This window comes from Diadema antillarum, unplaced genomic scaffold (assembly GCF_040938485.1).
Source record: "Diadema antillarum isolate AM-2024a unplaced genomic scaffold, OU_Dant_1.0 scf00000217, whole genome shotgun sequence".
Classification (NCBI taxonomy): domain Eukaryota; kingdom Metazoa; phylum Echinodermata; class Echinoidea; order Diadematoida; family Diadematidae; genus Diadema; species Diadema antillarum.
In genome coordinates, this window is record NW_027271106.1 from 1,161,686 (window position 1) to 1,185,642 (window position 23,957).

The 23,957-nt window shown below is 39.0% G+C and overlaps 1 protein-coding gene across 1 annotated transcript in view; it reads right to left on the bottom strand.

Annotated features, from left to right (window-relative positions):
- Positions 1-2,873: 2,873 nt before the first annotated feature.
- The window catches only part of LOC139724509 (roundabout homolog 2-like), an 85,913-nt gene continuing 64,829 nt past the window's right edge, over positions 2,874-23,957 (bottom strand). Inside the window, exons 9-25 of the mRNA XM_071635643.1 lie at positions 23,356-23,515; positions 19,789-19,916; positions 19,053-19,253; positions 18,432-18,647; positions 17,641-17,744; positions 16,977-17,199; positions 16,265-16,561; positions 14,964-15,155; positions 14,564-14,600; positions 14,169-14,263; positions 12,509-12,631; positions 11,969-12,104; positions 11,054-11,442; positions 9,661-10,470; positions 7,589-7,690; positions 6,714-6,878; positions 2,874-6,070 (exon numbers count right to left, since the gene is read on the bottom strand). Of these exons, the coding sequence (XP_071491744.1) occupies positions 6,033-6,070; positions 6,714-6,878; positions 7,589-7,690; positions 9,661-10,470; positions 11,054-11,442; positions 11,969-12,104; positions 12,509-12,631; positions 14,169-14,263; positions 14,564-14,600; positions 14,964-15,155; positions 16,265-16,561; positions 16,977-17,199; positions 17,641-17,744; positions 18,432-18,647; positions 19,053-19,253; positions 19,789-19,916; positions 23,356-23,515 (3,416 nt within the window). The 3' untranslated portion in view covers positions 2,874-6,032. The remainder of the gene's footprint in view (positions 6,071-6,713; positions 6,879-7,588; positions 7,691-9,660; positions 10,471-11,053; positions 11,443-11,968; positions 12,105-12,508; positions 12,632-14,168; positions 14,264-14,563; positions 14,601-14,963; positions 15,156-16,264; positions 16,562-16,976; positions 17,200-17,640; positions 17,745-18,431; positions 18,648-19,052; positions 19,254-19,788; positions 19,917-23,355; positions 23,516-23,957) is intronic.

Below are 23,957 nucleotides of genomic sequence, written 5' to 3' on the forward strand. Positions count from 1 at the left end.
AAAACACCAGAAAGTAGATGCATTCTAGAAGAGTCGTGCTGTCAAGTTATATGAGATTTCATACACGGCTTATCTGCACTGAATTAAAATGTGTGGCAGTACAAACAAGCATATCATCACACTCTTACACAGCAGGTGGAATACACAACTAATATCTGACCAATCTTACAATCCATCCACTTCCTGTACCTTTTCCTCACATTACTTTGAAGCTAATAATCTACTCTTTGATAAATAATATTTCTGTTTCTGTATTAGATGCTCTGCTGCGGTGGTTACGGAAATGGAATCTTGGTTTGCCTTGGCGCATATCACACAGTAAGCTATCATCACACTACAAATGTCAGTATTGATGACAGATCTCCATCATTCACACAGACCTTCTGTCTCTTCCTTCTCAAGTTCTGATAGTGTAACTGACTTTGGCTTTTAGCTATATAAATTTTATATACACATAGAGCAAGTGTAATAGAAATGCAAATTAGAAAAAAAAAGGATTACTGTAATGAAGATAATTACAATAATACAAAAAAGATAATAAATGAATGACAATTATGACAAGATTGTGAAATAAGCTGAAACAGACAAAACTGCAAGCTGATATGGGAGTTTCACAAACCCTACAGATATCCAACTCACACTTAGTGAATGCTTTGGGTATCTACACAGATAAGCTTCACCAATGTTGTAGTGTTAAACATGTACATGTAGTGAACATGCATGGAAAGTAGTACAAAAAACCAATACAAGCAGACCCTGTATTCTCTGTATGACTAGTTTCAGTTATTCAAGTTTTGATAATAAAAGCTGAATGAAGAGAATGAAGAGGACTTCTGTGACCATTGTATTAATAGCATAGTATCATAATAAAAACAAAAGAAGGAAGAGGCATAACAAAGTTACATCACACCTACCACTTCACAAACATTATGAACAAGGGAAGAGGGAAAAAAGACGAACACTTGTTCCGACTTCTGACCCTCCTGATGAAACTTCCAAAGAGTCAGAAAGAGAGAGAGAGAGAGAGAGAGAGAGAGAGAGAGATAGGAAGAGAGCATTCTAATTTATATCTATTACCTGTGCATTGAGGGTTGGTAAAACTTGATTATCAGTTTCTGAACTATTGCTGTTTGGATTACCTGTGTTTGTACGAGAATATCGATATATCAGGATTCGACTCATCAGTTGGGCTGGTTCTCACATATTTCATATTCACTAAGATAATGTGTAACTGTTCAATGTATTGCTAATTACACGCTACTGATCCTCTCATGGAATTGGATCATCTCAAAAAACCAAGTATAGACATTGTAGATGACTTTTACAGCTTCATCCACATCAGTTATTACTCCAAATCATTCACGATTGAGAAACAAAGACAGGGTCCATTACAACCCACTTCATTCAGTGAGAAGTAAGTTACAGTACCCACACGAACAGACCTTGATGCATTCACACTGCTGCTGTCAGCCACACAGTCAAACATACAGAAAACTCCACTGATAAATGTAAACAGCACCATCACTATCAAATAAATGTCATACATTACAGTCTGTAGCTCTAATCAAAATCATATCTAATGATTTTACATTCAACAATATAAGAAGGGCAAAATATGTAACCAATTTGCACCATCATCGGGTTGATAAATTGTGAAAATGGGTTCACATTAATTTCGTGAGAGTGTTACACATTTCAAAGTCAGCTTTCTGATATTAGAGAAATTAAGAAGAGCTGAAACTTGTGACTTCAAATAGTCTCACCCCACCCCACCCCACCCCACCCCACCCCACCCCACCACACCACACCCCACCCCACCCCATCCCACCACATCACACCACATCACATCAATAATCTGATTTAAACTTCTCCAAATTTGAGGAGAAAACCCATCCAATCAAGAGTCACATTTTCAAACTTTGTAACAAATGAGAGAGAGAGAGAGAGAAAAAAAGGAATGAATATATTCTCACTCTGTCTCAGCTACATCAAGACCATCATCAACGAATCATCACAACTTTTGCTTTTATAATCACATCCACCCCCTCATCTCCCCTCAAATATATATATTTCGTCCATAGATAGTATGATGCTCGATAAAAAATAACTTATGTGTACCATATCCTTTCCAAATGTGGCTATACACGAGTGCCAAAAAATGCAGTAATTCAAATCAAAGTATAGAAAATATATACTGTTATGTACAGCTAGGCGACTGTGACGTATGATAAAGCTAAGTGCATTTTGTTTTCACAAGCTTCTCATCTGACTGCTAAAACTGTCATTTCTGGTCTGCAATTTGTCTTTCTTTCTTGAAATTTTACAGACAGGCAAGATACTGAATGCAGAGCAAACTGTAGATTATAATACATACGGTGCGAATATTTCAATCTCTAATTACATTGATTTTCATAAAGGAATTTCTTATTCCTTCAAATTTATTGAAAGGATGTAATTATTGTATTGCTACAAAAGGGGTTTTCCCTTACCAATAAATAACCTCATCAAATGATGTCACACATTTTACATCCTAGAACCAGACATGGCTATTGTGACTATCACAACCACACGCCTCTTTTAAATGTACGTTGTCAATGCTACTGAGTGCCATTAAAGCCGACCATACAATCCTTGAAAGCTGAATAAAGCTGAATTACTAGATTTTCCAATCTGACACCATCATCATCTCCATTTCATTGGTAGAAAGCATGAGGCAAAAGGATAAAATGTGAAACAACTTGCTATCTTTAAATTGAAGCATACATTGGAGAGTCACTAGAGCTAGAAAGCTTGCAGTCTGTGCAATGAATGGCACATCATTGTCACTGTGTCTGTTGAATAATGCTTGACAAACAAAAGCTTTATCTCTTGTTTGTTTTCAACACTCCAAATTGCCATGAACTGAAATCATTGCCAGTGAAGCGTATGCTATTAGCTCTGTTCAATAGTTGATCACATTTTCCGTTTTTTTATGGCATCAATATTTTTGCTTTTTCAAAGATGAAACCAGCAAGTTTGATTTAGTGTCATGTATTTTAGTGCCATCTTGTGTTCTCAGCAAACTATGTTTGTTAGCATGTCCCTGAATAAATGACATACTAAAATGTTAATCAAGGCAAGACTGACTCCACTTAGGATCTCAAAGGGACTTGCTGTATTTGCACTTTACTCACGGAATTCAATCTAGATCCTTTTTGTCCACACTGTATGTAAGTTAAACCATTCACTAGCTTCCATTTTAAAGCCTTTGTGCATTCTCTTAGTAAACAAAATGACCCCAGATTCAAAGGCTGCATGAATCAAATTCATGGTTTAAACATATTGCATGGACTAAGACAAGATAAGAATATATGTACTGTAAACATGCAACTATTCACGGTCCATTAATTTTCGTGTTATTTCATGCTATATACTTTGGGTAGCGCAAATTCTAAAACCTGAAAAAGTTTCTTCACGATTTTCTCTGCAAATTTTGAACAGGTTGAACTGTGTGTATTGATCACACAGCTTGGATTCAAGAATATATCTTTCAGCCACTCAGCGTGAAAAATTAATGGCATGAAAATATTGACATCACAGCACCTCTCCCAAGCCTCCATCTGCACGCATCCATTCATTTTTGGACCTCTGTTCATTCACTACACAAAGTGTTAGATGTATTCATGCAGTATCTCAAAGTATGTTTTTCATGACTAGCATTAGCTATCTCTGTGACTTGGGCAAATGACTGAAACACGTTTTCATTATAAAACATGTGAAGGAACCATAGATGTTTCTGAATTGCACCAAAGTTACCCATATATGACTTGTTACAAGCAGAATTAGAAGGTATTAAGAACAATGTAAAAAAAACACCCTAATATTGAACATAAATGAAATATGATTTAAAGAATAATGTAGGATATGAAATTCATATATTGATTACGGCCACTATGTAGGTAAACTGACAGTATGACAAAAATTGTGTGAAAACATGCAAACAAACACTGTATCTAGAGTCGCCGAAAATTTATGTCGAATGGTTACGGAAAACCATATGGAGTATATGCCTGTCAATTATAATTCACTATATGGGGTTGATCCAAGTATGGCAATAGAGTAGAAGTTTATCAAAAAGCCACTTCCATCTATTTAGCTACAAGATATTGGCAGTTTAGCTGGTTTTGGCAATCAACACACTAGATCATTACTTGTCACTAGACAGTTTACATACAACAGCATTCTCTGTACTACATTTTGTATCCATCATGCCAATATGGTACTCAATGACAAATACTAGTAGTAAGATTGACTTACAATACGGACCAATCAAACCCAAGCTTACACAACAACTCCAATTTCTGGGCTAAACAAACTGAAATTAGACGGCAATAACAAGAGTATTATGTGGAAGCACACATGGTGGTCAACTACCAGGGCACTGGTCATCACACATGGTGGTCAACTACCAGGGCACTGATCATCACACATGGTGGTCAACTACCAGGGCACTGATCATCACACATGGTGGTCAGCTACCAGGGCACTGATCATCACAGACAAGGATGATTTACACTTAGTTTTAAACTATTCCATCTTTGCTAATGAGTGGTGAAACTTAAACTGGTATGACTCCAGTTATTGTTAGATTTAAAGATGAAACTATGTTAGATAAAATCGTCACCAAGCAGAATGCACATTAAAAGAAACTTGGCTGTTATTATTTACTGGAATTGATGTGCATAAAAAGTCTCTCTCATGTGCAACACAACCAGTGCTTTGTCCTGCCAGGAGACTACAGCATTTTGATGTGGTGTTTGGTCCAACATGCGAGTAGAGGCTAATAGAAACTACAACAGGTGATTTCTATGATATACAGGTGGCCATTATAAACAGGTTAGTCCCGTTTTTAATTGGCAATGCATACTATGGTGGCTGCATGATTTCAACCTTTGATTATTGTGTCACTAAATGTATGTTTACATGTGAAATTAATATTTCCTTGATGCACTGACATCAAAATGCCAGCTTTTACAATTCATAAAAACGGTGAGTTGCGAAATGGATGGCTGTGGAATGCTCATGGGATGCATGAGACTGATGAGCATCATTCAAGCAAATATTAAGCAGTCAGACTTGCAAAGAATGTAACAATCGTGATGATGAAAGCACTTGAATCACCATCAAAGAAGCTTTTAGGCAGCAGCAGATCAGATGACAGACATATGATTGGCAGAATTTTAAATGCCAGGTGCTCAATGTGCTTGGTTGATACTTTCTTCTGTTACATCTATCCAATGAGACTGAATTCAAATAATTGTGCAGTTTTGAAGTATTTTCTGTCTTGTTAGCTACAGTATACTTCACTGACAAACCGGCTTGAAAACAGCAGCTGCTAACATGAGGTCAAATATACAACATGGGATGAAAGAGCAGAGGTTGTCATCCTTTCTAAACTTACAGCTGGCCATAAGTTATCTAAAACTGTATTTCTGTATCATGGACCAAACTGGCCTTTGCCTGCAGGGGACCACTGGGACAGGTTATAATGCATGTACTTTCTTGTTCACAAGCAAAGCCTGATGAGGTGTAAGCTTATGTCCACAGAACAATATTATAGAGATATGGTGCAAAAAATGTAAGATTTGACCCTCATGAAGTCATCAACATTTCAACCATTCCAAATGACTAAAAGAGGGGTTTCCCCCACTTCTGATGTCTTCTCATGACCTTTGACACAGAGATGGTTGCTTAGCAACCAGTCTAATATAGGGACTGTGAATAAAACCTTGAGAGAAAATAAGAGCAGCATCTAATTTTCTAATAAATACAGCTTCAAAGCAGGCACAACATTTTGTGATGATTTAAAATAAAATAGCAGAGTGTACACGACAATGGCCGTATTTTTTCCTATAATTATTCAGGTTCTATTTACAATATTCAATAATATAAACTTGCCATTTACAAATTATTTTCTCATCTGAACGTCCTGTAAATGTACTGTATTGTTCCAGTCCCACTGGTGATAATCCCGTAGGAGCATACTGTGGTCCTCAGACAGTGTCTTCTCGTAATAAGTGTTGACTGGATGCTGAATGAGAGGAGGAAAAAATATAACATTATTTTCATGACTGTCAGGCAGTGTCCATAGTGAGTCATTTTGCATTTTAAATTACAATTACTTAAAAAGACTATAACAAACACTTCATACAAAATGAACTAAATCTTTATCTTATAATTTAAAGCACTGCATATTTTTTTTTGGTAACAGAATGTTAATTTACAATATGTTAATTTTCAATCTAAAACTTAGCACGCCCAGAGCAATGTAGCATATCATTCACTGGAATGATGTTATGTGTAAATGTTAATGTGCTGTATTGATCAAAATAACACAGCTCTGTCACACTACGCAGCAATGTCACACACATGTGTTGCCCAAATTGTGATACAGTAGTATTCAATGTCAAAAATGCAAAATTTCTTTAGATGCTTTATAGAGGGGCAAGTCCCAAATACCCCTCTCAAAATAATTATCATCCCTACACCCGAAACTCATGAGGTACAAAAGCCATCTGCACAGTAAGTTTGCTGCCAACAGCACACCTGTAACTCTCTTCTTCAATTTAGATTATTTCTGTTTTAAGAAGTAGTTGATTAAAGAACTGCTAAATTAGTCTGCACATCACACTCAACCCACTAGTCTCACATCAATCCATACCGCCTATACTTACATGGTACACCTCCCCTCTGTATTACACACACTCCAGCACTCTGGGCCGCTGCAGCCACCGCGCTGGCAAAGTCATTGTCGTTGAAGAAGGATTCGCCTGAACTTGAGCTGGCTTGACTGTTTCGTCTACTGCCATTGCTGCTGCTTCCATAGGCTAGCATGGATCCTACAAGATCAAGATCAGGTGAGAAGCAAATATCCAAATTAATTAAGCCCTTTGTTCTTTTGACCACAACAGTAGTAAAGAAATGTGACCAATCTGGGGGCCATTTCATTCTTCAATCCATTTAGATTTTTTGTTTGTACAATCTTGCCGCAAAATTAATGTGAGGTCAGTACAGTGGCCACCACAGGTCTTCTAAAAGCAAAACTTAAGCTCAGCTGTAGAGGGCGTGCTCTGAGAAGAGGAGTGCACCTCTTTGCCTTGCACCTCTACTGATGCCTCTATTGTGTCGATCCTGTGTAGAGATGCATCCATTTAAACCATACACACACAATCATCCCCCTCCACGTACAGATCCATCTCACCCTTGGTTTCACAACCCTCGCATTGACCAATGGGGCATTGCTTGAGAGTGTTATTCAAAACAAGAGCATTATGCTTGGAGGGAGATACCATTGCTTATTACATCTATTCAATATACCAGGGCCCCGTTGCAAGAAAGTTGCAATCAATTGCAAATAATTGCTAATATTGAAACAACCATTCTGATTGGCTCAGGGTCTGCCCTATTAAGAAGACATGCATGCAACAATGATTTTGATTGGCCAGCAACACCAAAGTTTCTCATACACCAACTGACCCAGTGTTCTTAGCTACACCTCTGCTATTGAGACACTTTGACAAGGAATGGTTCAGAGAGTTTCTCAACTTACCTGTACAGTTGCTAGCTGTCTCTAGGTCTCCGTCCTTCTCCAGGTTATTAAGTTCTGTACTCTCCACATCACACAGGGAATGGGGGCCGACTGACTGTGAGCCTATTGAGGTAATACAGGGTAAAGGTCAAGGGTCATGTCTCTCATTTTTATTACAGAACATCTGAAATAAGATTTCACTGCAAGAAGGGTGATAAATGACTTTACCTGTTTGTGCTGTCACTACAACTCCTACTCCAACTAATTCTGCTGCAGTTACTACTACTCACTCTAAAAATTTTACTTCTACAACTGCTGCTTCTCTTAACTCGTTGAGGACAGTTTGATTTTGCTACAACACGCAATTCCCATAGACACCTGCCTCAGTATACTTGGGACTCGTCCTCAACGGGTTAACATAAATGCTTCAGTTGACACCGCTACAACCGATACTACTGCTTCTACTACTACTACTACTACTACTACTTCTACTATTACTTCTACTACTACTACTTCTACCACTACTACTACTACAACTACCACTACTACTACTACTACTACTACTACTATTACTACCACTACTACTACTACTTCTGCTACTACTACTACTGCTACTACTACTACTACTACTACTACTACTACTACTACTACTACTATACTACTACTACTACTACTACTACTACTACTACTACTACTACTACTACTACTACTACTACTACTACTACTACTATACTACTACTACTACTACTACTACTACTATACTACTACTACTACTATATTGCTACTAAAACAACAACTACTACTTTTACCACTGACAGGCTTATTACTACTACTACTATACTGCTGCTATAAGAGCTAATGATAATAATAACTGCAAGATAAGAACTTCACTGACGTATCATGCAATGATAACCGACATGAGAGAGAATGAACCAAATGATCCACCACAAGATATTCCTGACAGCAAGAGTTATACTATATGGGTTAGTCAAAGTACTTTGAAATTGATGCGTACCTTTAACTGGTCAGTTTTGCATGGTGCCATTTTTGCAGCATCCCCAAACCTAGCTAGGCAAGACTATACACAGCCTCAGAATCCTTGCATCTTGCATGCCATAATGCTATCATGCATGAGAAAGTTTACACTGAAATCTTCCCCCTGAAGAAAACATTTCAGAATGTTCTGCCCAGGGGAGAACATTACAAGTAATTTGCTATCACAATACCATGATTATCTGACCACTGATTTGTACATGTGCTTGACTAACCCATATCATATTCTGATATCAATGAAATACTCTTACATTATCTGAACCTTCTTTGTAGGGTATAATTTTTATGTGTCTCAAGAACTTGTCTGGTATAAATTGTGAGCAGCAGAGATTGACTTCAGTGGATTCATGTTCTGATTGGTGGATTTGTGATTAGCTGAAGGAGACCAAAGCTACCATTGGGAGTAAAAAATGATTACATAAATTCCTGTAATAAGTGCTTAACACTGTTATGAAGCAAGGAACATTATTGATTTTCAAATGATAATAGGTTGTTTGAAGAAATTTATGTGCAGCATTATTGCAAGAGAAAATTGTGGAAGAAGAGAAAAGGGTTTTGATACATCAGTGCCAAGGAGGGGTGTCCCAAGAAGTATTTGATTCCATGCAATTTCTCCACAAGTAGTTGAACACACACATTTTTGTGTACCCATACATCATGGGTTCATACAAAATGTGGGGGAGTACACCGTATGAGCATTTTGTAAGAAATAACCATCCTGCTTGGTGACAAACACTACTATTGAATATCTCCACAGCCCTTGAGATGTAGCTTTGTACCATTCATGACCATTAAAACAATTTATACGCCATAATTGACAATTAGTCTTTGGTCACATACTGAGGTTTATTTTATAATGACAAAAACAAAAATGTGCCAGGTAATCTGGCAAAATGATGTTAATTGCTGGCAATGTGGTGAGTTGTGAATCCACCAAAGTGAGTCATTTCCACTGCTGTACATGTGTAAAAAGGATGAGGTTATGGTAACATCATGATAGGACACAGATACAAGGTGAGAGACACAATGTTGTGACTTACAGTCTGATGGTTTGAGACACATGGGGGCGTAGGGAGCATCCTCCGACATGTCCTCCAACTCATTCCTGCTCATGTACTGCAACAACTCCTGCCCGATTTGGGCGTGGCGCGGGTCCTCAAACACCCTCTGCGAAGCTATCGATTGCTCCTCCGACCCACACCGCTGCATCAAGACTCCCCTCCCGGGGCTCCCTGGTCCCGACTGCAAGGGAATCATATTTTGCCTTGTCCCGAGCTCAACGGGTGTCATGTTCCCGCTGCTCGTCGTCGGTGGTGGGGTTCGAGTCAGTTTATGCATCCCCCGCTTGTGAACTGGACTGTCGCCGGCATGCGGACTCAGCGCTGTGATTGGTTGGAAATGTGACTGTGGGCCAGGGATCTCCGTCCTACATGGCTGCTGGGGAAGCAGCGGGGGAGGGTAGATGGGGACTGGTGAGGAGTGACCAGAGAGGGGCTGGTTGAGGAGGGGACTCTGCTGGTGGTGGCGAGGGGGAACAGGTGGACAGCGAGATGCCTCACAATCTGCACACGTCCCTGGGTTGATCTGGACGTAGGCCTGGCCACCCATATGCTGACTGGGGCTGCTGCCACGACGCAGGAAGGAAGACTTGAGGGAGCCTGGCTGCGAGGGGGGCAGCGATCCACCCGGCGAGTCTATGTCCGTTGGGGGCTGCTCCGGGGGAGGGGGGAGAATCTCAGCCCAGTTCCTCTGGGCTTGCCTGCCCGGTGTGGTGGGATTGGGGTGTCTGCTCCTCTTAGAGCCAGAGCTACAGCGAGAGTATTGACTGGAGTGGTCTGAGAAGCCTGGATCTGGAGGAGGAAAAAAAAAATCACCTTGGTTACAGGATGGAAACATTACAATTTGTAGAAAAGGCTTGATAATCAGATGACAGTGAAATAACTAGACTTTGTGACTATTTCAGCAGGTGAAACAGGTACGGCACAGCAATATTTGGAACACTTAATCAATATGACCCAAGTTTGACTGTGATGGCAATGGTGACAGCACAGTTATCTTATTTTCTTAGTCTGATATCACTGGACTTCACTGAAGATGACTTGTATGAACTTACATGAACTACAAAGTAGAAAAGATCTATCTGATAGAAATCTGATGTATAACATCTGAAGTGTGATGACTTATGCAAGGATGAATTGTTTTCAGCATACTCATATCACTTTTTTTGGACTAATGGGCTTAGAAACATCAGTATTAAGCGCTATATAAGTGTTATTCATTTTCATTATCATCATCACTTTCCTCAGTGCATATGCAGTTCTATCGAAGTTTCCCTCTAGAATACAAGTGGAACAATGAAAAATATCTGCAAAAACTTGGGACATTGATGCTACTATAGAGCCAAAATGTCTAGAATAGCATGTGGTTATTAACCTCTATCAGGAATTGGTGGTGCACCATCATGTGATCCATGTCTTCCCCTTGGACTACCATGGCCTGCTGTCATCACCATCCTTCCCGGGCGTCGCCCTTCACGGTTCGCCGACTGCCAGGATCCGGACCACTCCGAGCTGCTATCACTGCAGTTCTGTCGCCGGGCGGGGTACTCCCGGATGTTGGGGGGCATCACCAGGGTTGCCGAGGCGTAGGGCTCTGGGTCATCTGAGTGATGGGGGTAGTGGGTGTGCTGTGTGTACTGCGGAGGAGGCCGGTGGGAGTCCTTCGTGCCTGGGCTAGGGATGATGGGAAGGGTGCTGGCTGCATGGATGCTCAGCTCCTCCTCCATCTCTGCCTCATTCTCAACAACTGCATACTCAGGAGAGCTGGGATGAGAGGGATATACAACAGAAATCACCAGTTGATGTTAAGATCATGATTGAAATAGGAGCTGAGACTGACTTCAGAGTACATTGCTAAGTTGGTATCATTAGCATGTCTTTGTCTTGACTGTGCCTATTTGGGGATATGCTTGCATAATATTCATGATTACAATCTACAGTAAAGTAAGATATTTTCGCAGTATGAAATTTTTGTGAACTGGAACCAGCATCCTTTTTCAAGGCATGAAAAATTTTGTGAATTGCCACTGACATCCAATGCATATAGTGTAGACAAGAAATTTTGAATGCATTTTAATTTCACAAATTTTGGCTCTCGCCAAATTGAAATCCAGCCAAACATTTTTGGTTTTACAGTATTTCTAACACAAGAGGGTTGCCCTGCCTATGTATCCTTGTTGGTCATAACCGAAATGGTAGTTGTAAATAATACTCAACAGAGGAACAAGGAACAACAAAAAACAACAACTCTGGCAACATTCATATCTAATCAAGATTGATAGCATCCCACCTGGGGTGCATCATCATGCCGTGGAATGTGCTGAGGGTAGGGAAGGAGCTCCCAAAGCCACTGCTGCTCTGGCTGTCATGGGTCAGGTGTGTCTCCTTACTGACCTGGCTCTGGAGGTGTGAAGGGTACTTGGGGTCTGTTGGCATGGAAACAAGATTCAGGATGTCATCAGTTTTATCGATATCCTATCCATCTATGTTCCAAATTATCACTAGGGCAGAGTAACACTGCACTCCATACAAACTTTGTGTTCATGCTTCAGATCTTCACAGTATTTCTCACGCTATTCCTAACCAGTCTCTGTTATTCAAACGCTTAAAGGAATACCCAACTTTATCAACTTGATCTCAATCAAATCATGCATTGTCTATGCAGCAAAGGACTATTGCATTCAACAACTTTGTAACAACAGTTGATTCTTACCCACTAATGTTTTTAGTTACTTTCACAAGAATTTGAGTCTTCAACTCTTTGAATCCTACAGAGAACCACACATATCCCATGATGATATGACAATCACACCTGAGACTTTTCTCTTACCATAGATCTCCTGTAACCAGACGGGAGGGTTGCCGTTGGGCCACTTAGCTGGAAGAGGTTTGTTTTTCTCCAGCGTATCATCACCCGATGATCCATTCCCTGTGCAGCAATTTCCCATACAACCTAATGGATGATATAAAAACCAAAGAGCTCATGAACTATGTTGTATGAACATACATGAAAAGAGGGATGCCAAGACATAATTTCGAAGCTTGAAATGAATGCTTGCTTTATAAAAGGTTCTGCAAGTCAGAGTCTGCAATATATAGGGTAGACTGAAATTCAATATTAGAGACATTTGGTGTTTCTTTAAAAAAGATAGTGCTTTCCCCTTGCACACCCATCTGCTCTGTTCATATTATCTAATCATTCCCAGTGTCTTCATAGATATCTCTCTTGTAGTTGCTGGCTGGGATTCATTCTACCACTTGTCTTCTTCTAATCTTGAGATGCCCTCATCTCCTAGAGTAATTCACAAAAATTACAAGCTATGCTTCTCTTGTGAATTCCTCTTTTCCATACAGAGTTACAAAAAGGAATTGTATTGCTTACTTGTTTATTCATCTAAAAAGCAAAGTTGATATCATTATAATATTGTATCTGTGTTTTGTTGAAACTTATGTGATTCTAAGTTCCTTACAATATTATGTACTCATGTAAGCATAATGTATATGTGACCCACTACAACAAAATGGTCCTAAAGTCGCGCACAGTCGAAGCCGTGAAAATCGAGTTTGAAGTTAGAGCATCAAAATTGGTCAAAACTTACAATTTTCTGAATTTGACATATTATTAGAGTCTGACATGTCTTCTATCATCTGTCGAAATTTTGAAGCAAAATGATGAAAGGAAAGACCAAAAAATAGCGTTTTTCTGGGCCATGTTTTTTGGACGTTTCAACGAAGCAGAAACTGGTTCGAACATTTGGATTGAGCGCCACACATAGGCTCCGCCCCTAACAACGACCAGAGTGATCTCATTGGTCAGTTTGCTGCTTGCTGCTAACCGAAGCGTGAAGCTCGCACATTGCCCAGTCGACTGGTGCGTGCGGGCGGGTTGCGCTATGCCTAACCGCTTCTCCTGACATCCTGGTCACTGATTGGTCGGTGAGGAGACCGCCGACGCTGTGTTTGAATGAGCATTTCGGGGGTTGCTAGGGCTGAACTTCTATTGTCCTGAGGTGAATACTGACTTGCGTGTCTCTTGATTGTGATTGCGTCGCAAGGAGAACTTTCAGGGCGCTTTTCTCGAAACAGTGATTTCCCAGACGTCTTGACATGCTCTCTTTTAAACATCGATATCTCCGCCGCCGATTATTTTTATGAGACGTGTTATATATCAATTTAAAGCAGAAAGATTAGGGAATTGTGTCATGCAATTTTCAAATAATCGACCTCGCCCGACTTTAGGATCATTTTGTTGTAGCGGGTCACATATTGCTTTGTATAACTTTATATGGAAATAAAATCATTTGAATTGAATTGAATGAATATTTGTGTCTTTGTCTCCATGCACTGCCTGTCATAAAAGTTCAAGTACTGATTAACAAATTCTCAGTCCCATATATTTGTAAGGGTGTGTACATGAAATGTACTCTGCACAGCTAATGAGTAAGAGATGAGGGGGAAGATAGAAAAAAAAGAAGAGAACAGTTGGTTACCATGGTGATGATGAGAGTGTGGGCCTGCAGAGGTCCATGTTTGAGCATCTCCTTCCGGATGAGCGGTGCCATTCAGCTGCGTGGGGCGGGGTGCCCTGTTACACAATTACACAAGTAGTAGTACATTATATGAGTATGTGAACATGACCTGAAATTTCTTCAAACAAACACAAGTGTGATTTTTAAAAATCTATGAATACATTGCTACTTGACTGATATCTTATACCCATAATGTAACACCTGAAAAGCTGAAGTGAGACATGTACCTGTTACAGGGACAACTGGTATCAAACTAATTGTGAAAATACACATGCTCATTATTTTTACCTGTCACCTCTGATGGTAACTATTCAGTAAGAATCTTTGTCAAAATTGTATAATCAAACTGTACTCACATGTTCTGAGCATTCACATTGTCTTTGCTGATGATACCTGCATAAAAAAGACAAGACAAGACGATATAACATTCCCAATCACTCTAACTGAACATGCAATAGGCTGAACAAACAGAATGTTGCCTCCAGGATTGAGTAAAATCATTGAGTATGATTTCTTACATCTCTCCACAGGAACTTAATGCACTGTCTGAGTGATACATTTTGAGATTATTTCATGGCAGTATGAACTAAACATACCACATGCTCAGTGAGATTGTTTGGCAGAATTGCAAGCTACCTACATGTGGCTTGTTAATATGCAAATAACAAAATAGCAGTACATTCATGCCTTTGAAATGAAAGGCAGTCACATGTGCAGGACATGACAGTCACATGTCCAGGAATTGTATCCTCTTACCTTTAGCAGTGCTGACAGGCGAGCAAGGTTTCTTTCGATGTCGCCTCCAGACGAGCACGAAGATGAAGGCGACCACGAGCAGCAGTGCTAGAGCTACGGCAGCATAGAACCACGGCTGGTAGAGAATGGTGTTCATCCCTCCACCAGCCGTACCATCATTGAGACCTTTTCTTGTATCAGGGTCATCGGGTCCTAACAAAGTTTGGTAAAAAAGAGTAATCATCTCCAATTTACCTAATAATGACATTAGTGCTATTGGACTCTCCTTATGAACATTACATATTGAAACACCAATACGTGAAATTTCTTAAGAAGTCAATCTAACTGGACTGATCCTTACTGTGGAAAAGTAACAAATTCTCATGCTACAAGGCCATGTAAACATATCTATTTTGCAGTTCAAACAATTTATAGGATTTTTCCTTTTTTCATCAAATCTTTCTTTCTGAAAGGAAACAAACTATGTCTCTTGAGAGAAACTGTTCCACATTCTACTCAAACTTTTCTCACATACCGGTTTACTAACATAAAGGAATCTCTAGTTGACCAGGGCCTTGTTTCATAAAGCTGTTTGTAAAGTTATGCATGACTCTACGAAGGACTGGAATATGAAGTGCCAAATGTGAGCCTGTTTCTTTTCTTTTTCTTACGTTTTAACAAAGTATGACTGTATGACAATATTTCATCTACATTGGGGCAGAAAAACACTTTCAACTAAAAACGTGTGTTAAAGGGATCGTATAGTTTTGGTTGAGACCTGATTTCAGGTTTCTAACATTTTTTGGTGCAATAATGAGAAACCTCTTATGAAATATGAGAGAGCATGTAATTCTATGAGGAATTCAATGTTTATTTGATGAAAATTGGTTTTGAAATGGCTGAGATATCCAAAAAAGAGCGATTCTAATAAAGTGTGGCACCCACACTTTATTACGATCGCTTTGTTTTACTTTGTTTTTAGATGTTTCAGTCATTCCAAACCCGACTTTCATCAAATAAACTTTGAATTCCTCTTAAAATGGTATGCTCTGTACTATATCATAAGTTTTTTCTTGGTATCTCGCAAAAAGTTAAAAGCCCAATTCTCATCTCCACCAATACCGTACCATCCCTTTAACATGTAAGAATAATCATTATCATCTGCAAATTTCAGGTTTAGCTATTGGAATTAGCAATGATTAGGAAACCCACTTGGCTTGCCATATTTAAGTCGCTTGTACTGTCATGCGTAACTTTACAACAAGCTTTATGAAACAGGGCCCAGAGTTGGCAACCCTCACCGCTCTACCTCCTCTACTTACCTGGTGGAAGGGTGACATAGACGACGTCACTGAAGGGCCCCGCTCCAGCGATGGTGTAAGCAGCCACCTTGATGCCGTACTGCCACCCAGGTTGTAGGTCAGTGACTGCCAGAGTAAGGGTGCGGTTGTTGTGGGTGGTGATGTTTCTGAGACCTGGAGGGGTCTCCCTCAGGCAGAAGACATGGTAGCCAGCAATGATGCCTGGTACCTTGTCGGCCACCGGAGGGCGCCAGCTGACAGTAATGGCTGTGGAGCCATTCTGACTGGCCTTGATGAACTGGGGTGCGGCTTGAGGGGCTGCCATGGCAACAAAGAGATAAGAATTTCCACATTTGAAATTTGTTTTTGACCCTTTGATATAAAAAAAGCGCTCTTCTTCTCTGCTCTTCTTACCATCACCTGTAACATCCTACAGAGCTTACACACACCAAAATACTTTCAAGGACTGCCACTTTAACATGTAAAGTGCAATCATTTTTCTGGTCATTTTTCTAGTCATTTATTTGGGGAGAGAGGGCAGTTACTGTGGCTTGTAGAGTTGGAACAATGTGCGGATGATGTGTAATTTTGACAGTGTGTGTACCCTTAAAAGCATTTGCAGCATTTGATTTGCAACATGATATTCTGCATGAAAAACCTCATTTATGACCATTACTGCACTCAAAGGTAACGTGTTCCTATAAACCCTAAATCAGACCCTCACTGCACTTACCATCCTGTCCAGTCCTCACAATGACTCTCTGGCTCTCCCGTCCAACATGGTTGAGACCATGGAAGGGCTGAACTGTGACGGCGTAGCGGGTCCAGGGCTGCAGTCCACCCTGGATGGCGTTCTTGGCGTCTATGACCCGCTGGATCTTGAAGTTGCTCTCGGTGCTGCCGAGAGGGGTGAGGCGGAGGTAGTAGCCGTCGATGTAATCACCATGGCGAACAATCTGATGAGACAAGCAGAGATATCAAGGATTCCTAGTAAGCCGGTAGTTTATGTCACTTATCTAACACTTGTCAGTTTTACCACTTTATAAGTCTTCGGCATCTAGACAACCTGTTCCCTGCAGTCTCAAATTCCCATCGGCTTCGTACACAACCCTCCAAAGATTTACCTCTGTAATGCCCAAGTTGACTTCTTTGCATTGACGCATGTTTTTTGTTTCATGTTTGTAATGTTCATGATATGTATCCTATATTCTTTACCTGGTCAAATACATAATAATGATAATAATAATAATGATCATGCTGATATTTGGATGCACGAAAGCTGTCATTTGATGCTGCTGTGGTGATAGGATCGATAATTTATGAACTTTCCGTTGTCTCTGATATTTCTAGCCCGTTGGTGGAAGTAAACACTGAATGACTGAGAGGTTTCTGCTTACCTGCCAAACCACTTTTATCTCTTTAGTCCCTATTGCTTCCCCCTTCTTGATGAAGATCCCACAGTTATCCAGTTTGTCCTGAAGAATGTCTCGTGAGTCACCTCCTGAGGAAAAATGGAGCAAACATAGACATGACACAAACATACAAAAAAAAAAATACAATACTAAATGAATAAAAACAAGCTGACCTATCCTACAACCAGCAGCAGCATCACCTTGAATCCTCAACTGACACATTCAGTACTTACTAAATTTGTATTGTAGTACATTAATACAGGTTTTGAAATGTGGTACTTGACACAAATATCTCTCAGTCTGTATTCTAGTATTCTGTATTTCTCCATCTGTATTTCAGTATGCTCTCATCACAAGTGTGAATCACAATAACCCTTGTGGTCAGGGTCCTGGGCCCTGGACACTCTAGGGTTACAGATGCTCCAGGGTACTTTCTTAGTCTAATTTCTGAACATATTATATGACAACACTGAAAAGGCTCAATTTTTAGATTCAATTATCTATTTTCCATCAATAAAAGGAAATATATAATACAAGGTGATACATTTATAGAGTCAACTGTTCAACAATTTAGAAGGACAAATGATTGAATATAATACAAAGTATATGTATGAATGATATTGTAGCAAAAAAACAAGAACAATGCACACTTTGTCATTGTAACAGAAAAGGAAAACATAGCGATGGAAATTTTAAACAGGAGAAAGACACCCTAAGCAGGAGACACACAGCCATATAGGGAAAAATTTGAACTCAGGCGAGGAATGAGAACTCACCGTCTGGCTGGGTGGTAGGGGCCTGGTGGGCCGTCTCCTGGCCAGGGATCTCCCTGTGAGTACCCGACTCTGTGTTGGCCCTGATGGAGACTGGGCTAGGGGGACCAAAGCCATGCTCGTTGATACCCCGGACCATGAAGACATAGGTGAAGCCTTCCTGCAGATTTTTGACAGTGAAGGAGTTGCCTTGGATACGCTCAGCTGCAACAGTCCATCCTTGGAGAAGCAGGGAAAAATTATAGATGGCAGAAACTGTAACTTTATCCAAAGGCTTCAGTCATGTTCAGAAAATTCATACAGTTTAAATATCACTGATAGTAAACTACAACTGCTCAAGAGATATAAATGCTGTAAAACCAGAAACATTCATGGCAGGAATCCTGCACACACTGGAGCCAATGGCCTTTTTCGGGGTAGGAAACTTTCGTAAATTGCTGACCATGAAAAAAAAATATGAGTATACTATACATACTGAATTGTGAAGACATACCTTAACATTTTACTTTCAAGAATTGTTTCTCCTCACAAAATTCACAAAAGTTTCATGTACACAAAAATGTCTGGTTATACATTATGCATTTTATCACCTTCATGCCATGCTAATGTTCATTCCTGGTTTACCTGTCATCTGGTCAGGAGTGAAGTACTCAAGCCGGTAGCCAGTCAGACTGACCGCCCGGTCTGTCAGGGGTCGTGCACTGGGCCAGGATAGTCTCATCGTGTTCCTGGTGATGTTGTCCACTATGGGGAAACCTGGGGCTTGAGGGAGTTGGGTGATGCTGGGGGCTGTCTGGATGGGGGCAGAGTCAGCAAATGACTTGCCTGCAGGGAGCATAAAAAACAATCATAATTACTAATCCTCACCAAGGAGACTTACTGTATACTGAACTGAATTGAACTGAATTGAATTGAATTGAATTGAACTCAACTGAATTGAATTGAATTAAATTGAATTAAATTGAATTGAATTGAATTGGACACTGAATGGAATTGAATTGACTTGACTTGAATTGAACTGAAATGAAGTAAATTGTATGGAACACTGAATTGAACTGAAATGAATACATGGTACATGCATACTCCTGCAAATATCCAATCAACTTCAAACTACCTTTTATCAGAATGTCCTCTGTGAATATGAATGACGATGCTTTGTTGATTACTCTTTGGAATATAAAGCAACATCCTTGGATTCGCAGTATAATGTCATACACTTTAGACAAGATCCTTTGGAAGTTAGTTACTAAAATGGAAAGGGACAAAAAGAAGAAGAGAGAGAGATAGAGAGAGTGAAGGAAAAAGAAATGGTGAATGAATGAAAGAAAGAAAAAGGATGATGACATGGCACAAAACTTACGGATAACTTGTAGGGATGCAGCCCACTTTGTGGATCCAACACTATTAGCAGCATCACAGGTATAGATACCAGCATCATCAGGAGAGAGGGAGGAGAACTTGAGGGTACCAGCGCCATCCTTGGTGATTCTACAACAAGACACAGATTCAGGAAATACATAAAGTAATATATTTGGTATAATTGTTCTTTTATTTGCATTTTTATATGATGCTGTATATTTGTTATGTTGATGTAGTCGATATTTGTCATTGCTGAATTGTTCATACAATGTATGCTGTTTGATATAATTATGTTTTACAATGTGATGCATTATAATTTAGCCTTTGGGCTACTACTTTGCATGTTTGTTTCAATAAACCATTATCAAATCAAATCAAATCAAACAATGGTGACATGAGAATTACAATATACAATGTATGTTCTATCCATTTTTAAATAGACAGTCAGCAGTGAATGTCATGTTGTAACTCATATGCCATGCTCCTAGACACTAATAACAAACCATGAATCAATTCTTCTAGTCAATGTTTGAATGAGCACTCCTTCAAAGTGTACAATCTTTTATTTCTATTTGCTTGGTCATGAATCTAATTTGCTCGCCTTCCGTATGCAGAATACCTGTACTGTTTATTCCTCTTTCTGGGGTCTGTGTAATTACATGAATACTTGGAAATATATATTTTAAACTTCAAAAAAATAAGATGTAGAGAAAATCCTTCTATCTGATGAAAGGTAGATGGGAAATAGCAGAGTGGTTGAAAATTTCAGAAGGAGTACTTTCCTTGAGAGGTTGGGAGTGGTATCCACTGCTAGGGAGAGGTCATTGTGACACAACGTTGTAATTTGATTCAGACTGAAACCTTCGTGCTTTATGTCTGGCTTTACTAATATCTCTGTGCATCAAACAAAACCACAGCCAGCTAAGCAGTTTGTAATTGAGTGCTACTCACTTCCTTTTTTTTTCCCAAATCTATTCCACACATTTGCTAAATGCTAGCCTTTTGCAATGGCAGCTCACAATAATTTGTGGATGTGTACAGTCACAGAGTGTAGCGACCTGCGAGCGGTGGAGCTGAACAATGTGTGAGTCCATTGCGTGCTGCCTTTGCAGAAGGAAAGCTTGTGGAGGATTATGTTTGTCTCAATTTTCAGTTCCCTGCCTGAGACTTCTCTTGTCAATCTAGACAATTCTTCAGACACAATTAAAGAACTCATAAGTAGCAAATCTAAAAATAGATTGTCTGCCGTAAGTTCGACACCTTACATAATAGAGGAAATCTTGCCGGGAGGTTTTTCTACAAAAAAAAAAAAAAAAAAAAAAAAAATGATTCTGTATCATTCCAGGAAGATGGTATTCATGAACCATCATCTTTAGTCTTTATCTTTGGTGTCATATAGAAATACTCATTAGTAATTCAGGTGTGGAGGATACAGTGCTGCCAACAGTGATATGATCAAAAGATGTAACATACCCTGTACAGCATATGGGTGTGTGTCTGCGTGTGTAAATGTTGAAACATGTAAGCACCAACTCTATATTATGTATGTATGTATGTATGTATGTACATATAAATGTTTGTTTGTTCACTCATATGTAGGTATGCATGTATGTTTGTACATTTGTATGTGAAGAGTTTGTTTGCAAAAACCAATAAGTCCATTTTTGAAGATTTTGAAGTACAATCTCTGTCATAAAGTACAAAATAATACCTTTTGAATGATATATTGGTCACTACATATAAAGGTACATTTTTGAAGTTATGGTCAAAAGAAGCAAAAATTTTCTTATTATTCTCTTTATTTTTCTTGACCTTTAATCGCAAATATCTCCATTTGGCAAATATGGACTTATCAGTTTTTGCAAACAAACTCTTCATGTTCACATGTTTGTGTCTATGTATGAGTGTACCGTATGTGCATTATCTCACAGAATTTCACAATGCCCCATGCCTCAAGACATCAAATCCAGTATCCGAAAGCAATGATGAATAATTCAATAAACATAAGGCATAGGAATGCTATACATCCTGCCTTTGCAAAATAGAAGTGAGTTACTAGCACTCAAGCGAGGCTTTTAATCAACTTAGGTGAGGTTTCCACCATTCATGTTCACTCTCCCGGCAGGAATCCTCTGGTAATGGTTCCTCTATGGGCTTCCATGGATTAAGACAATTTCACAAGGTTTGTGGTAGAAATTGCGGAGAGAAATCTAATATTGATTGTAATATAATTACTGAGGGATGAAGGACTTGAGTTAGCCAAAAAGCTTCTAAAAAGAGTCTTTTCTACAGCTCACTACTTTCCCTCCCAATTTCCAACAATTGACTCAAGAAGTTTACTTCAATTTCACACATTTTGTGATGTATTGGTCTCAGCAATGAAAATGTATGTCCTCTCCTCTAGTACACATCAACACAGGAAAAATACTGGGTACTCATTCCACTTTATATAACATTTATGTCATTCTTCTACAAAATCAAATTAACTGAATGAATCTTTTGCCAGCTAAAAGCGCATTTCTCCTAAATTGAATAGATTTTGTATCTGGAAAATGTAATTTTTCTGACTATTATCATAGTATTACTGTAGCCCTATGCATGAATTCTCTATTTCATCCTTCAACTCTATGGTGTTACCTGTAAGACATGTGTCTAAAGATCAGATTTATTGTCAACACAAACAGTATTACATCTCATCATTAAAAGAAGAATGAAACCAAAATATACACAAAATGAGGGAATGCAGCAATATCAATAAATTACATCAGCAAAGTTTGAGGAAAATTGGACAATATGTTCAAAAGTCATGCATTTGTAAAGTTTTGGTGCAACCATTGCTGGAAGAGAAAACTACAACGTTACCCTTTGTGACATGTATGGACAATGATGTAAAGAAAGTATACAGAAAATTCAAAATTTTTCACTTTTCTAGCATAATCAAAGAGCACTTTCAGAGAGCAGACGAAATAATATTACCCTTAACATATATTATGTCAGTGACAATTTGAAGGAATGTGCACTTTTCACAAAAGCAGAAAATTTGTAGACTTCTTTATATTTTCTTCATACTGTAGAACATATGTGACGTCACAAACTGTAGTAGTTTTCTCATCCACCTATGGCTGCATCAAAACTTGAAGAATTCATGATTTTAATGGATTGTTCAACTTTCCTCAAACTTTGATGACGTGTTCTGCTTATGTTGCTGCATTCACTCAATCCACATATTATTTGGGGTTTCAATCTCCTTTACAGCATATAGAGAAAATGGAAACTTTTTGAGTAAACTTGATGAATTTGAATCAAATGCTGGTGCAAATATACAGTCATACGAAGGAAAGTAAATTTTTAAAACAAATTACCATTGAGATTTGGTAATTACTAATAGATTTATACTTGGTGCATCTTATTTCTATACATAATGAATCAAGACAACAGTTTAGATTTTAAAGAGGACAGAGAAAAAAAAACAAAAGAAAGGGATATTCATTTCTTGTTAATAAAGCAACAAAAATGAATGCTCCTCCTGGAAAATTAAAGGCAGTCAAAGAACTTCACAAAGTCCCACCTGGAGCCCACTAGCTGTAGCTCCTGACCATCCTTCAGCCAGTTGACAGAAGGTTGTGTGCTGCCCTCGGCCTGACAATGTAACTCAGCAGCAGAGCCTTCTATCAGGGTCTGGTTGGAAGGGGTTAGGTGGATGATGGGAGGCAGCTTTAAACTGTCATCTGTAACATGAAAAGAAGAAGAAGAAGAAGAAAGATTGACACTGAGAATTGGCGAAGGATCAAAAGTAATCAGTGCATTGTGATGAGTACTGCTAATCTCTATTTATTTCATATCCGATAAAACATGAGTAAACTGAGAGGATAAAAGACAAACAGCCATTCCAGTCAAGAATTTTGTTTTTTGACAATTAGACATTATCATTCTTCTTGCACACAGAATGTAGTTTGGGAAAATCCCCCACAATAAAACAAAAATCAACAAAAATAAAACAAAGCAAAAGAAATTGCAATTCCTTTGCAATTTTTACTCAATCACTTTGATATGTTTCATATGTTTACAATCCAGAGAGATGTATTTTTTGTAACCATTCACTCTGCAACAATGAAAAAAAAAATACTAAAACTTTCTCTGCTTCAGAGGCACTCCAATTTAAAGGGACTG